The sequence below is a fragment of the Podarcis melisellensis genome, assembly GCF_964234715.1.
Source record: "Podarcis melisellensis genome assembly, chromosome: 6".
In the NCBI taxonomy this organism is placed as follows: domain Eukaryota; kingdom Metazoa; phylum Chordata; class Lepidosauria; order Squamata; family Lacertidae; genus Podarcis; species Podarcis melisellensis.
In genome coordinates, this window is record NC_138538.1 from 41924113 (window position 1) to 41938197 (window position 14085).

The following is a 14085-nucleotide window of genomic DNA, read 5'->3' on the forward strand; positions in this document are numbered from 1 at the left end:
GACTCCTCTAACTCTCTTGATGGCTAAAAGGGTGGGGGGTGGGCACCAAAACTACTACAAGCAAAAGGACACAGAGCTTGATCAATAGTACCAGAATAATTAAAGTCAATGGTGGCTTTAGTTATTAGATCACTCAGAACCAGGAATGTTGAAGCTGTTGGTTCCTGCAGTTTCAGTTGCACTTCCGTTACTTTTTGAGAATAGGTTATTGTAACCAAGACCTCATTTCAACACTCCCATGCATTTTGCATGCAGGCTCCTCTTCTTTTTAATATTATGGGGTGGTGGAGTACACAATGACCTTTTAGAAGTGGTTGAAAAACAACAACCCATTTCTATCCAAGAACTTGAACGAATGATCATAAAGTTAACTTTAGCCAGTGCTATTTTTCTAGAAAAAGGAGTGCCAGAACTCACCACGAATGCCTCCCTTGTTTTTTTATAATAGCAATGGTGCCCACCTGAGAGGTTCCGGAACTGAGTTCCGGCTGAAAAAAAGCCCTGACTAAACATTACTGCCAACCTAGCAGTTCGAAAGCACCTCCGGGTGAAAGAAGATAAATAGGGACCGCTTACCAGCGGGAAGGTAAACTGTGTTCCGTGTGCTGCGCTGGCTCGCCAGATGCAGCTTGTCACGCTGGCCACGTGACCCGGAAGTGTCTGCGGACAGCGCTGGCTCCCGGCCTATAGAGTGAGATGAGCGCACAACCCTAGAGTCTGGCAAGACTGGCCCGTACGGGCAGGGATACCTTTACCTTTACTTTAAACATTACAGTAAATTATATAAATTTAGGATCCACAGCCATTGGGACCTCTTTATTTGTTTGGCTTTACATGCTGTCTATTTGAGTCCACCTGCTTGAGTAGTTCTATAATAGTAGAAAGGAAAAGTTCCTCAAGGACAAGGGTTTTCACTTCAGACTGCCTTTCAATTTTTATTTTTATTTTAAAACACACACACCAAATATCCTCACACAGCTTCATTAAGCTGCCCAGTCAGTTCATGTAGAGTGACATGGCAACTTATTGTTCCCTGGCAGACTAACTGATATGGAAAAATCTGGGATACTGGCCTAGTACATCTTTAATTTAATTTTTTTACATAGTTTTCTACATTTTATTTCAAACATTAAAATAAAAGGTTCTTACAAACCTTCAGACCTCCTTCCCTCCCTACATGGGTTCCATATTTAAAATGAAGTATTCTGCATCTTTTACCACTGGCCTAGTACATGCCAGAGGGTAAAGTACTTTACTTCACCTATGCCAAAGGTGTGCATGTTACAGATGAAGCACAGGTAGAAAATGTATCAAATTATTTATTTCCTGCCTTTTGGTCCTAATAAAGGTAAAGGTAAAGGTACCCCTGCCCGTACGGGCCAGTCTTGACAGACTCTGGGGTTGTGCGCCCATCTCACTTAAGAGGCCAGGGGCCAGCGCTGTCCGGAGACACTTCCGGGTCACTTGGCCAGCGTGACATCGCTGCTCTGGCGAGCCAGAGCCGCACACGGAAACGCCGTTTACCTTCCCGCTGGTAAGCGGTCCCTATTTATCTACTTGCACCCGGAGGTGCTTTCGAACTGCTAGGTTGGCAGGCGCTGGGACCGAGCAGCGGGAGCGCACCCCGCCGCAGGGATTCGAACCGCCAACCTTTCGATCGGCAAGTCCTAGGCGCTGAGGCTTTAACCCACAGCGCCACCTGCGTCGCCACTTGGTCCTAATAGGAACCTCTAAAAAGGCCAGTGCCTTTTTTCCCTAAAAAAATGTTTAGGGGTACTCTCATTTTCCTACTCATATTGAAATACTGCCCCTCGATGAGGCCAAACTTAGATTCACAAAATATTTAGGGGTATGCGTACCGCTGTGTACCCCCAGGGAAAAAAAGCACTGAAAAAGGCTAACACAGCAAAGCTTCCTGAAAAGAAGTTTTGTATTTTGTAACACATGTAATAATCAGATCCATCACCAAGAGAACAATCAATTAATGTGGTCTATGCTAATTGATTCAGTTCTGCAGCTGTCTGCTCAGGGCTGGGTTATTAACAAATAGGGTGAAAACAGGCATTTCCCTCTTTCTTCCGAGTGGAAGGAAATAAGATATATGTTCTTTAGCTACCTTCTGAGCATTTGGCAAGCCATAGTTCCTTTAGAATCTTACCTCTTCTTTCTCGAAATGAACCGGGAATCCTTTCACACGGTCTACAATAAGCAAACCATAGAGATATGGACACACCACCCACCCCTTTCCATGTACTCATGAGCTCTTCCTTTTCTAAACCAATCAGCCTTCACGAACACAGCATTTTGGGACTGGTGACTTTAAACACTGTAGAACTTTCCACCAGGTATTAAGAGAAAGAAGGAGAGAGTGAGAGAGATGTAGCTTTAAAGAATAGCAGAAATCAAGTAGGAAACTGCATAGGTAGTCCAAAAAGGCAAAGGATAGTTTTTGATGCAGTTGTTATAGAACAAGAAACCATGCTATCCGCTCAGATGATACGTTTTCTTTTTCCTATCAAGCCCTCTTCAATGAGATAAAAATTAAGAAGTAATATTTTGTGTGCTTGGAGAAAACCCCACTGTTGGCAGCTTCTTTTGCTGAATGTGATGCATATAACCTGAGCATATTCTTTTTAATAAACTATTACATGGATGCACATATAGATAAGTAAATGGCAACAGCTGCGCTTCTTCAGAAACTCTGGTGTATGCATAGAAATAAAAATGTCAATGTTGGCTACGTGCAAAATGTAAATGATTAGGAAAATTCTCCTCCTTGAAACATTGGTCAAAAAGAAAGGAGATTAAAGCAAGCAAATAAATAAATGCTGGAGAGCAATAAATATTGGACAGCACCTCTTAACACGGGAAAACAACAACAAAAAAAGTATTATTCTAAATCAGCTTTCCCCAACCTGGTGCCCTCCAGACTTTTGTTTGGGATTCTGGCTCCCATCAGCCTCAGGTAGCATGGCCAACAGTCAGGTGTGATGGGAGTTGTAGTTCAATACATTTGGAGAACAGCAGATTGGGGAAGGCTACTCTAGAAGCATAGACTTTTGTGTGTGTGTGTGTGTGTGTGTGTGTATTAAACATAACCTTTCTGGACAATATATCTATATTATTTATAGTACAACAAAGCACATAAATGACTGCCCCAGATGAATGTGAAAAATTAGTAACTACTGTTTTATGTAAATATTATTTTGTATACCATCTTTTCACACCTGCCATCTCTTTGTGCAGGAAAAGTTAATGTGCTCTTTGACACACCACATTATTGGTTTACCATAAACACACCAATCTGGGTCACTTTGCTCCTCCTTGCTTTCACTTGGAGAAAAAAAAAGCCATGATCCCTGGGTTTAAGAGTTACATCTGAACAAGGAATTGTGGTTTCTTTCACACCCAACAAACCATGGGAGACCAACATTTGTTCTTGGATCAACTATATATATATATTTTGTAACAAACCATAATCCCTGGTTTGGACATAATGCTAAGACAGGGTTCATGCCCAGAAAGGTGCATTCATAGGAAATCATTTATGGGTTGTTGCAATATGTAAACTGGACCAATGCCTGCATTTGTAGAAATCCAATTTCTAAACAACTAAGCCACCCAATTTTGTGCACACAGGCAAAGTCTATTCCAGTGTAGAAGCAGAACACAAAGTTTAGCTTCAATAAAGGACTTAAGTCTGGCTTGGAAGTCTAACTAAAACAGAAGACCCACAGAAGTCTCTGTGAACCAGCAGGCACACTGACATGAACTAAAAGGCTGTGGATTTTACACAGATTACATGATATGCTATAGAGTGCTAATACAAGCTCCCGGTTTTAGATGACTGAGATCCCACCCCAATAATAGCTCAGTGTTGATTGCAAGAGATTCCTCCAAATCAAGAGCATCTATGCTATGCTTCATCTGTATGGTGACAGAACATATTATATTTGCACCCCTATTTTTTTTTAAAAAGGAATGAGATGTTTGCATAGAAGAGGAGGGCTGATCTATCATTCTCAGAAGTGCCTAAGGACTCAACAGCACCAGCAGACCTTATCAGTCCTACCTGATAATATTAGCCTTGATGCAGAACCAAACAAAATCTTGAAACTGATGGTGCTGAGCCTGCTACCCTCAGACCTTCTCCTGATCTGAATAAGAGTCAGGTGCTAACTGCCTAATCTGAAGCATGTTTATTCCACAGTAATTTCCATTGAGTGCAATAAGGCTTATTACCAAGTAAATGTGCACAAGATTGTAGCCTAAGCCTTCCAGAACCCTTCAAGGGCAAATGCTGCTTTCAATTAATCCCTGAATATCTCAGTTGACAGAGCATGAGACTCTTAATTTCAGGGTCATGGCTTCAAGCCCTAAGTTGAGTGAAAGATTCCTGCATTGCAGGGCATTGGACTAGATGACCCTCATGGTTCCTTCCAACTCTACAATTCTACTAATTCTATGAAATTACGATGAGAGTAGGAGGAAAATAATATCAGCAGGACCACTTCCTGTTGAAAGCAAGACAGAGTCATTTGCCCATCTCTATATTTAGCTGTGGCTGATAACTAAACTACCCCTCCCCTCTGCTGTCCCCCAATTAGAGCATCAAACTTTCTGGGTACCCAAATATGGGAGTCATAATTCAGTCCTGCAAGGAGGAGAAAGACAAAAGGTTGCAATAGAGTAGGAGATAAAAACAAACAAACAGAAAAAAGAACCAGAAAGAACTAAAAGTTAAAAGATGCAAGAGCTTAAAAAAAGTTGTATATAATATATAAACAGAATGGCTTTTTCCCGCACTTCCTCCCAATTCTCAAGACAAGAAACCATGAATCAAGTTATGGGTTAAAAGAAAAGGGAAAGAGAACAGGTTTGGTTAGGTCTGTGCGAGTGCCCTTTGGTGGTTATTAGGAAGTCATGCATTGAATAGACTATCACTCACTGCCCGCAGGAGGAGATGCAGCAGCAACAGCAGCAGCAGCAGCAGAAGTGGTGGGAGTGGAATTGACGGAGGAAAGAGCTACATGGGTTGGGCTAGAAACATTTTTTACATCGTGGTGTTGGCTCACGATGGAAGGCTGTCTCCTGAGGGCTCCCTGTAAAGAGGAGGCGCCGGTCTGGAATGTGTAAACTACGTCCATCTGCAAAGAATCAGAGAGTAAGATAGCTTTGTCCCACATTCAAAAGAGGAAAAGGAACTGGGAGAGTTGGAAGGGGAAACCGGGCAGACAAAGGATACAGATACAAACAGTAAGGAACCAAAGTGGAAGGGGAAAGAGGAAAAACCCAAGACATCCCCGTAAACAGTTTCAGCAGTTCATCCAAAACGTAGAGCCCCTCAGCCAAGAGCTCCCAGCCATCTCCTTTCTCTCCCCCAATTATTCCTGTGTTTGCAGCCGGTGCAGTATTTTAGGGTCCAACTACATGTTATGTGCAAATGCATATAATGAAACTTTGCAGGTCTGCATATTGGTTGCCGTGGAGTGTCGAGATGGAGCAATGTGTAGTGGAGAAATTGCAGGAGGGAAGCCTAACTCCTACTTTTATTATGGTGTTTATATTCCATCTGTTGGTATTGTTGTTGTTTTTAAGCCTGGTTCCTGTAGCCTGCCCTGGAATTGTTATTATTTACATGGATGGGCAGGGTATAAATTTGTTAGGTAAGTATTAAAAAACCTCTTCCCTGGCCTCTTACAGTCCTGCCTCAATTTATCCGAAAGCGACTTACCCACCCCCTCTCCAGAGCTCCAGATACACATTTTGCAAAGGATAAATGTGCATCTGCAGAGTAACTGAAGTGGCAGGGGAGAGACAAATTTATTAAGCATATTTATATGCACACCACACCACAACTCTGCTACAAATCACTATTCCTAGGTGTTGCCCGAGTTTCATCACATGCATTTGACTATAACAGGTATGGGGCACCTCTGATGAACTATGACTCCCATGACTCTGGCCATGTTGGCTGGGGCTGATGGGAGTCCAATAACATCTGCAAGACCACAAGTTTACCACCTCTGGTGTAGTCAAACCACTTCTGATTTTAAATGTGTAGGTGAGACGGCAGGTGGTGGGAATCTTATATAAAGGCAGCGGGAAGAAGGAGCATGAAGGCCGAAGTCTGAATGACCCAAAAGTGCAGCCTGCACATTGACATGTGTGGTGGGTTCTAAATGTCACCAAGGGACACTAAGGGCCAATAGCAGAAAACTCTAACCAGGAGTGGTGTGTGCCAGCCAGGCTTATTGCCAAGGTCCAGGCCCTGAATCAGGGTGGGTCATTTTGTTTGGCCAACATTAGGAAACAAGTCACATAACAACCAAGCTGGAATTAATTGCAGCAGCAGCTTGTCCATTCATCCCAAAGCAGAAAGGGCACAGCAGCATGCAGAGGTATCACAAGAGCAGAAAGTGTTCTTTGTATCATTCCTGGTTTTGGAAAGGGAAGGGCAGAAAAAGCTGCTGCACTGGTACAACCTCCGGTTGCTCTAAGCACTGGCAAGTCATTCTATCTCAGCTGGAAATGCCTTTTGCTCAGAAGGGAATAACTGTGGCTATTGTATCCTGGATGCAGACTGTTTCAGTGGTTAATCATGCAAGCAGTAAAAAGAATCCCCACTGTTTTCCCAAAGGAAGACAGATACAGGAGAATCTGCATTACCAGGAGCTTTGGTTTCCAGGTTCAAGGCTTGTTTGCTTAGATCTACATTACATATCACACATTAAAAAAAATCCACAACCACTCAAGGTGTCTCACATTTGCATAGTGCTGGCTGTAGCAGGCAGCATTGTCCATTCAGTGAACATGCAAAGCTCCATCAGTGAAACAGCTCTTTCACACACTGGACGTGGTCACTTCTTCCTTATTGGCTTGATGAGGGTTTCTTACAGTTCAGGAAACTTTGCAATACCATATTATGTCTGGTTGTACCTACCATCATCTGCCATGTCTGGAGTACAGAGAGGAGCACTTCTGATGATACTGAACAGCTCTCCCTCTGAAGACTTTGTTGTGGACCAGCACAGGCAACTAAACACAGACACTTCTCCTCAAGTGATGTGCAATCTGACCCAGGATGGGTCTTTGCATTCCTTGGAACTCACAGTGAAACATCCTAGGCAGTGAGTGACATGCAACAGTGACCTTGCCCATTTGATACAAGGCAGCATCAGAACTTTAAACAACTAGATGCTGCGTCAAACTGTATGCCCACATGCAGCCTTTGGCAAACTCAGTAGGTTCGGTCTTCATTTCATCCTTTGCATGTGACTTGGGTGTGCGGATCAAAACAATATTTTTAAAACAATGCACAGTACAAAGAACCACATTCCAGGTGGTCACAGATCACAATGGTAAAATACATGTAAAATATAACTCATATCCAGGTCTCATGCAGACATTAACCCAAGATCATTTTGCCTCCTTCAAGGGCTTGGTTTCCTATCGTGGAGGCAAGCAACTGGACAAATAGCAAATTTCTGTGACTTTTCAAGGCATACAATGAAAAGGAAAGGGCTGAGCATTAACTTAGGACCTCCATTCCACAAAGCTCAGTCCTCAACATGCCCTCTGTTCCTTCCTCCTTTGGCTCTATCTTCCCCATCAATCTCTCCTGCTTACTGGGATACACCATACACTAGATTTGGCTTTTAAATACTAGTGCATCCCCTGGCAGGCAGAAGGAAGAAAGCAGTGAAATTAGTGTCGCCTCATCTGTATTTATTAAACATATATCGCACCCTTCCTCCCAAAGGAGCCCAGGGTAGTGATTTATAAAGATTATGCGACACTATATCAGCATCTCTAGTATAATGGTAATAACTATCATGCAACAGTGAGTTGTCACCAGTGGTTAGGAAGGCCCCAGGAATAAACTCTCATCACTGAACTCAGAGTAATGACAAAAAAAATCCCATCTGCCCTATATATTTATAGCAATATCATACCATTAAAAATATATATATATTGTGGGGGGGTGTTATTGTTTTTGTTTATTATTATGGTATGTATTTTGTGTTTTTATATTGCAACTGTGGTTTGTGAAGGGTGTGAGCATTGTTAGGAGACTCCTATTACCTTAACAGAGCTACAATATTCAGAGAGGTATTACAGTCAATCCATTATCCTGCGAAACTCTGCGAACTGTAGCTCTCTGAGGAGAATAAGGGTCTTCGAACAACCCTTGGCACCCTTAATGAAACACAGTTCCCAGAATTCTTTGGGGAAAGCCATGGCTGTTTAAAGTGGAATGATACTGGATTTAAATGCAGGTGGGGTCTAAGACTGGTAATGATTGCTGGTTGCATGAGGTTGCTTCGTTAGGATAGTGCAAGGCCTTGAGATGACTAATTACCCCAATATGCAAAAACAGCCCAAAAAGTGAGGTCAGAGCCATTTCATTTGAAAGGCAGTAGTGGAGCTAACCTTCCTTATATTCTTCTTAAAAGAATATCTTAAAGCAACAATCTAGGCTGGGTTATACAAGCTCAAGAAGATGGATGTTGCTGCTGGTATTTTTTAATAATCAGCCAGTCCTTGCACCTTATGAAAGTTGATGTATTGTGGATGCAACCTTTGCTAAACATGAAACTGCAGCTGACTTCTGTTCTGTGAATGCCACTTCCTTGAGAAGAATCCAGAATCTAAGAATGTGCTTGGAGTCACAGTGTCTGCACAACTATTGTAACCTTGTTTTCGGTGAATAGTTGTCAAAACACATTTTATAACTTATGAAGGAAAGGTTCTGGAACTTGGAAAGCCAATGCAAGTTCTTGCAATATCATGGTCTCTGTGTGTATATATCTGCAAGGAATGGTTAATGTTAACTTCATCTTCATCTGGAATCTTCAGGGGGACCTGCCCCTGAATAAAGTGGCTGAATTTATTTTTACCATCAGAAATATCTGCAGCCAGGTCTGTGTTTGTTCCTCCAGAAGGAGGAAACTCTCTGCTGTGCTGTCAGCCTAAGTCCATGAATGGTAGCGAACACATTCCCCTTGATTTCACAAGGGCCTGCTCTTCCCTTTTGTGGAATCCTCCACAAGTAATGGCTTTATCCAGGTTCACTTTTAAGGGCCATGGCAAAAGCGGCAAAGGGTTTAGTGTAAATCAACGGCAAGATGGATTGTCCTTTTTCAAATATTTAGTGGGGCTGCAAAGATCTGGAGGCAAACTGTGGGACCTTGAGCAATGACCACATGCATAGCTCAGCAGGACTGCTATTTTTGTTTGCAAATAATTGCATCACAGAGGCAGGGAGAGAAGGTTGGCATCAAATGCTCCATCTTTTTCTGTGCATGCAGAGACTTGCCTTGGAAGCAAGCACCAATGCTTAGAAAAAGCCCAGGTGAGTGCATCTGCTCAGCTGCATGTACATCAACACCACTAGCTCAGGCCATTGATTCTCAACTCTTCCAGCAGTGTGAATGGCACATCCCTTTCCATGGCACGCAGCCCTGCTTTCACTGGGAAGGGATCTGATTATGGCAGGAGAGGACACAGCTATGAGTCGCCAATGGAGGCAGTCAAAAATCCCTAGCAGAGGAGAAATGAAAACTGTACCTGAGTCTGTATTCTGTTGAGACCCCGGAACCAGAGAATCTGTCCTCGCCGCAGCTCCATTTCAGCATGGTCGATTTCATCTAGACCCTCAGTGAACTCCTCATCATTCATATCCTCCTTGTTAATGCCATGGCCTGCCTCCTTCAGGAACTTCAGCTGATTGGTTGGAATGCTGCTGATCAACTAGAGACGTACAGGACACTCAAGGTTAATTCCTCCCTGCTTTGTACAATTTTGGGTCTCAAAAAAACCAGACGCTTATCTGGTCAGCACCATAACTCTGGACAATTTTTCCATGCAATTGGGTCATGCCATCCCAAGCAGTGCTAAGCACTATCATGGCATTAAAAAAAATCTATTACTTTATTTAATTAATTTATGTTTAATCTTTTGGACAGCTTCAGGACCTCAGCCTGGCTCACAGAATAAACAACATTTTTCATATAGCCTGTGCAATTGATAAAATGACTCTTCACATGTGTGCAATTGCATTTGAAAGGACTTCACTTTCAGAGGAAGGAAACCAGGGAGAAAGGAAGAACAACAACAGTTTGCTTGAGAGAAATAGAGGGTGAGAATGTAAAGCTGGTTTGTAAAAAGGAGTAGATAACATTTCCTTCCCAAGGAAGGAATTCCTTCCCAATGACAGAATTAGAGTTACTAATGTAGATGAATTTATTCTCAATGAAAACTCCCCATGGCAATAGAAGTGACAATCATGCCTCCTTAATTCACTCAGTTCTGTGGCAGCACAAAACTGACCATTCTCTGCTTTAAAGCCTGGGTCTTGAATTTAGACATCTAAGGTCAGGACTGGGAAAACCTGTGGCTCTCTACTTGTTGTTGGACTCCAACTCCCATCAGTCCCAACCAGAAGGTCAATGAAAGAGGCAGACTTAACAACATATGGAAAGCCACAGGTTCCCCATCCTTGATCTGAGCTTAAAGACTGCTATGCTTTTGGAGGTGAGTCTTGCCTTCATAAAGCACTTTGGACTATTAACAGCATCACCAAATTTTCCACCCACATAGCTGCAAAGTGTGTGTACTCAGAGGTATGGCGGGTGCTTAGCCTTCCTTTAACAACATGGCCATATCTTGTTCAGGCTCACCTGTCCCCAAAGCAGTTCTCCAACACCAATGAAGACACACCAGAACCATTGGCTCAAGGTGAGTCCAGAACAGCTGAAGGGCTTCCCACCAAATTCTACAATGATGATCTGTGGCATAAGAGGAAAAAGAGCATAGTCAGATCAGCTGTGGTTAAAAAAAAAAGAACCATGGAGGTACAGAAAGAATTGTTACCTTCCAAAGCAGTACACTTTAAATTTTCTTCAGGTAACTCATGGCATGTTACTAGACAAAAACATACAACAACTTGCATGTCACGTTCTAGTTAGCTACATTTTTGCAGGGTGTGCTTTGGACAAAGGACAGAAGGTGGCTCCAAGTCATTTTTCAGACCTACTCAAGGGACCCTCCCTTTCCTCCCATTCTTGCATCATATAAGAAAAGTGCTTATTCACATCATAAAACTGAAAAAGGAACTTTCGCCAGTGCATTGGTGATACCTCACACGTAAGGTGAGCTCTTCTGTGTAAATACCACGTCTACAGCATGGGGCCATTTCTATGAGAGTCATGCCTGAATGCATCAACATAGTTTGTTAAGTACCACAAAAATTAGCCTCATCGCCGGTTTGAGTGGCATGTTACCAGAGCACCATAACCCACACAATCAGATCCAAGCTTCAATGTGCCCTGATGTGCATAATGAAAGCCAGCAGACTAGCCATGAGAGTTGTGAGTTTTCTTCAATGAGATTCCACTATAAGGCATTGGAAGGGAAGACATCTGTACCATGTGTCCAGGTATTTCTCAATCGGATTGGTTCAGAGAGGTGAAGGCTGCTGGAGGATGTAGCTGTGGGCTCAAGAGCTATGAAATGTGCATTGAAACATCAGCATTGGGGACCCCAGCCACTTCAGAAACTCATCTAAGTCTGAAAGCAAGAGTTCCTCAGATGTGAGAGGTGTAACTGGGGCATCTGCCTTGGGTGTAGCCAAACCATGCATTACATCAGCTGATACATGGTAGAACTTGTTGCAAAAATGATGACGAGATTTTGGCTTAGATGGTTTGGCCTATTCCCTGTGAATGATGTCACACAAGTTTGTGGGAAATGGAACTGCCTGAGCCGAAGGTGGAGCTGCAGGAAAAGCTGAGCTAATACCATATGGCTCAGCTACTGTAGTGGACTGGTCTCTATGTGGAAAGGAGAGAGAGACGAAGGGGTCCCACAGCCTTTGGCAGGGAAACTGCCCTGAGGGATGTCTGCACTGGGCTCGACTTCCCTTGACTCTAACCCTTGGGATCCCTGTCCTCCCTGACATAACTGTACAAAACCTTTGAAGAGTTGCCCTGGGGGAAAGACCTGTGACAACTCAGAGGGACCCCCCTGCTCCCATTGTCTGGGCTGAAGCAACATTCCTGTTGGCTAGTGCCTTCAGCGGGTGAGGTCCATGTAGGCTGAACACACTAAAATATAACTGTCTGCTCTGTGGGAATAAAGCAGAGGTATCCTGAATGAAGCAATTCCCTCTCCACTCACGAGGGAGCCAATCTATCTGACTCTGAATACCAGTTCCTGGGAATCACAAGTAGGGTGAATGCTGCTGCACTCATGGGCTTTCCCATTGGTATCTGATTGGCCACTGTGAGAACAGGATGGCCTGAGCCACCAGGGCTCTTATGTTCTTATGACTGAAAGAGGACTCTTTTTCTCTGCTTTGCCTACTGATGCTGCCTCCTCCTCCACCCCTTGGGTTCTTAGAAAGGTGAAAACCTCCAAGGCTGCAGACCTTGCACCTCTGGAGATGATCTGGAGACTGTCTTTCTGGTTCCAGAGAAGAGATCTTTCTTCATGCTAGCTGTCCTCCTTCCCACGAGTAGAGAACTCTTGTATCCAATCATCTTATTTCTGTTTCCTCACACACTTGCAAGGTAGGCCTGTCTTGTCAGATCACTGACTCCTCAATATACAATCCATAGAAGGCCTTACTGTGGTCAGCCTCACAAAAAGCTATATGGTGTTTGGTCAAGGAGCATGCTTCAGACAACAACTTCCGACAGTGTTCCCTTTCATAGTCCCCTCCGCCTCCAGTTTTCTCTCTCCATTTCCTCATGATCCCCTTCCCGCCTGCCTCTTAGCCAATATAATTTACCTGGGCAACAAAGGTTCCTAGCACCACTGAGCAGAAGATGGGGTTCCGGAAAATGGCCTCAAAGACATTCCGCTCACCATGGATCTTGCGAGCATTGATCTCATTGAAAAGTTGCATCATGACAAAAGTGTTGAAGACAATGGTGTAGTGTTCAGTGGGTGGGGAGTGGAGGGGGACGTTCCGGCCACTGTCAATATCAAAAAATTTCTCACCTAGCAGAAGAAGAGTTTGAAGAGAAAATGATAAGAATAACAACAAACCTTCCCCTACACACAGACACCAGAGATTATGATGTGATTATATAACACAGTAGAGGACACAATCCCCAAACCAGGGTTAACTGCAAACATATCTTGCGTGCCATTAAGCAACTCATTCTCTGAACAGCACAGGCTCGTTCTTTCAGCACACAAAGTAGCTTCCTGAGAATTCAAGAATAATGCACAACTTGCAGCAAGGCTCCCTAGGTAGAAATACACAAGCAACAGAAAGACCCAAAATATGAAAATATGCTATGCTGTACTGAAGAACCATATACAGAAGGGAATAAACACTGATATACATAAGACAAAAAGCAATATACACACCCAATGGAACACTGTTTTGCCTAATATTAGACTGTTTTAATGGCCAATAAAGGATCTTGTTGATGCACATGAAGAATTTGGATTCATTCCCTAAGAAGACGGTTGAAAATATTTCTTCCCAAGGACTCAACATTGCTAGGATATGTTTGAAAAAGACTCATTTGGCAAAGCAGGCTAATATCAGGTGTTCCATCAAGAATGTGTATTGCTTATTGTCTTGTGTGTATCCATTTTCACTTCGTTCTCTATAGGCTTGTTCGGTACATTTTCATATTTGGGGACTTTCTGTTGCTTGTGTATTTGTGTTTTCCTGAGAATTTCACCTTTCATTTAAAAACAAGTCCAAAATCCAAGCTAGGCTTCTAGCCCTCATGAGTGTGGGACAAATATAATGTGACATTAGTGTCTCCAGGAAAACAGGGTATCAAAAGATAGGGACTGCCCATCTGTAGAAGCAACGTGGGGTGGCACCATTCCGAGAGAGCCTGCTGCAATTCTGCAAACACCCTGCAGAGAGCTTCTCCCTGCAGTTACAAAGGAAGTGCACAGAGGCAACACAGTAGCTCATTGGCTGTGTATGCCAAGGGACATGCTCTTCAGCCTTCTTAAACTCCACCAGCCAACTGGAACGTAGACACTAATCATGGAACTAAGAAAATGCATCAAACCATAGTTCAAAATAAACTATGGTTCAATGTGCATGGG

The 14085-nt window shown here is 43.2% G+C and overlaps 1 protein-coding gene across 7 annotated transcripts in view; it reads right to left on the reverse strand.

Annotated features, from left to right (window-relative positions):
• ATP2B4 (ATPase plasma membrane Ca2+ transporting 4) overlaps positions 1–14085 on the reverse strand; it is a 165964-nt gene that overhangs the window by 13794 nt on the left and 138085 nt on the right. For 4 of the 7 annotated variants that reach the window (XM_081914550.1, XM_081914547.1, XM_081914548.1 and 1 more), the window contains 3 exons: positions 12794–13005; positions 10683–10790; positions 9571–9753 (listed from right to left, as the gene is read on the reverse strand). In XM_081914550.1, coding sequence (XP_081770676.1) covers positions 9571–9753; positions 10683–10790; positions 12794–13005 — 503 coding nt within the window. Of the gene's footprint in view, positions 1–4948; positions 5148–9570; positions 9754–10682; positions 10791–12793; positions 13006–14085 lie in introns of all 7 variants that reach the window. The other 3 variants (XM_081914552.1, XM_081914551.1, XM_081914553.1) reach the window with 2 other exon arrangements.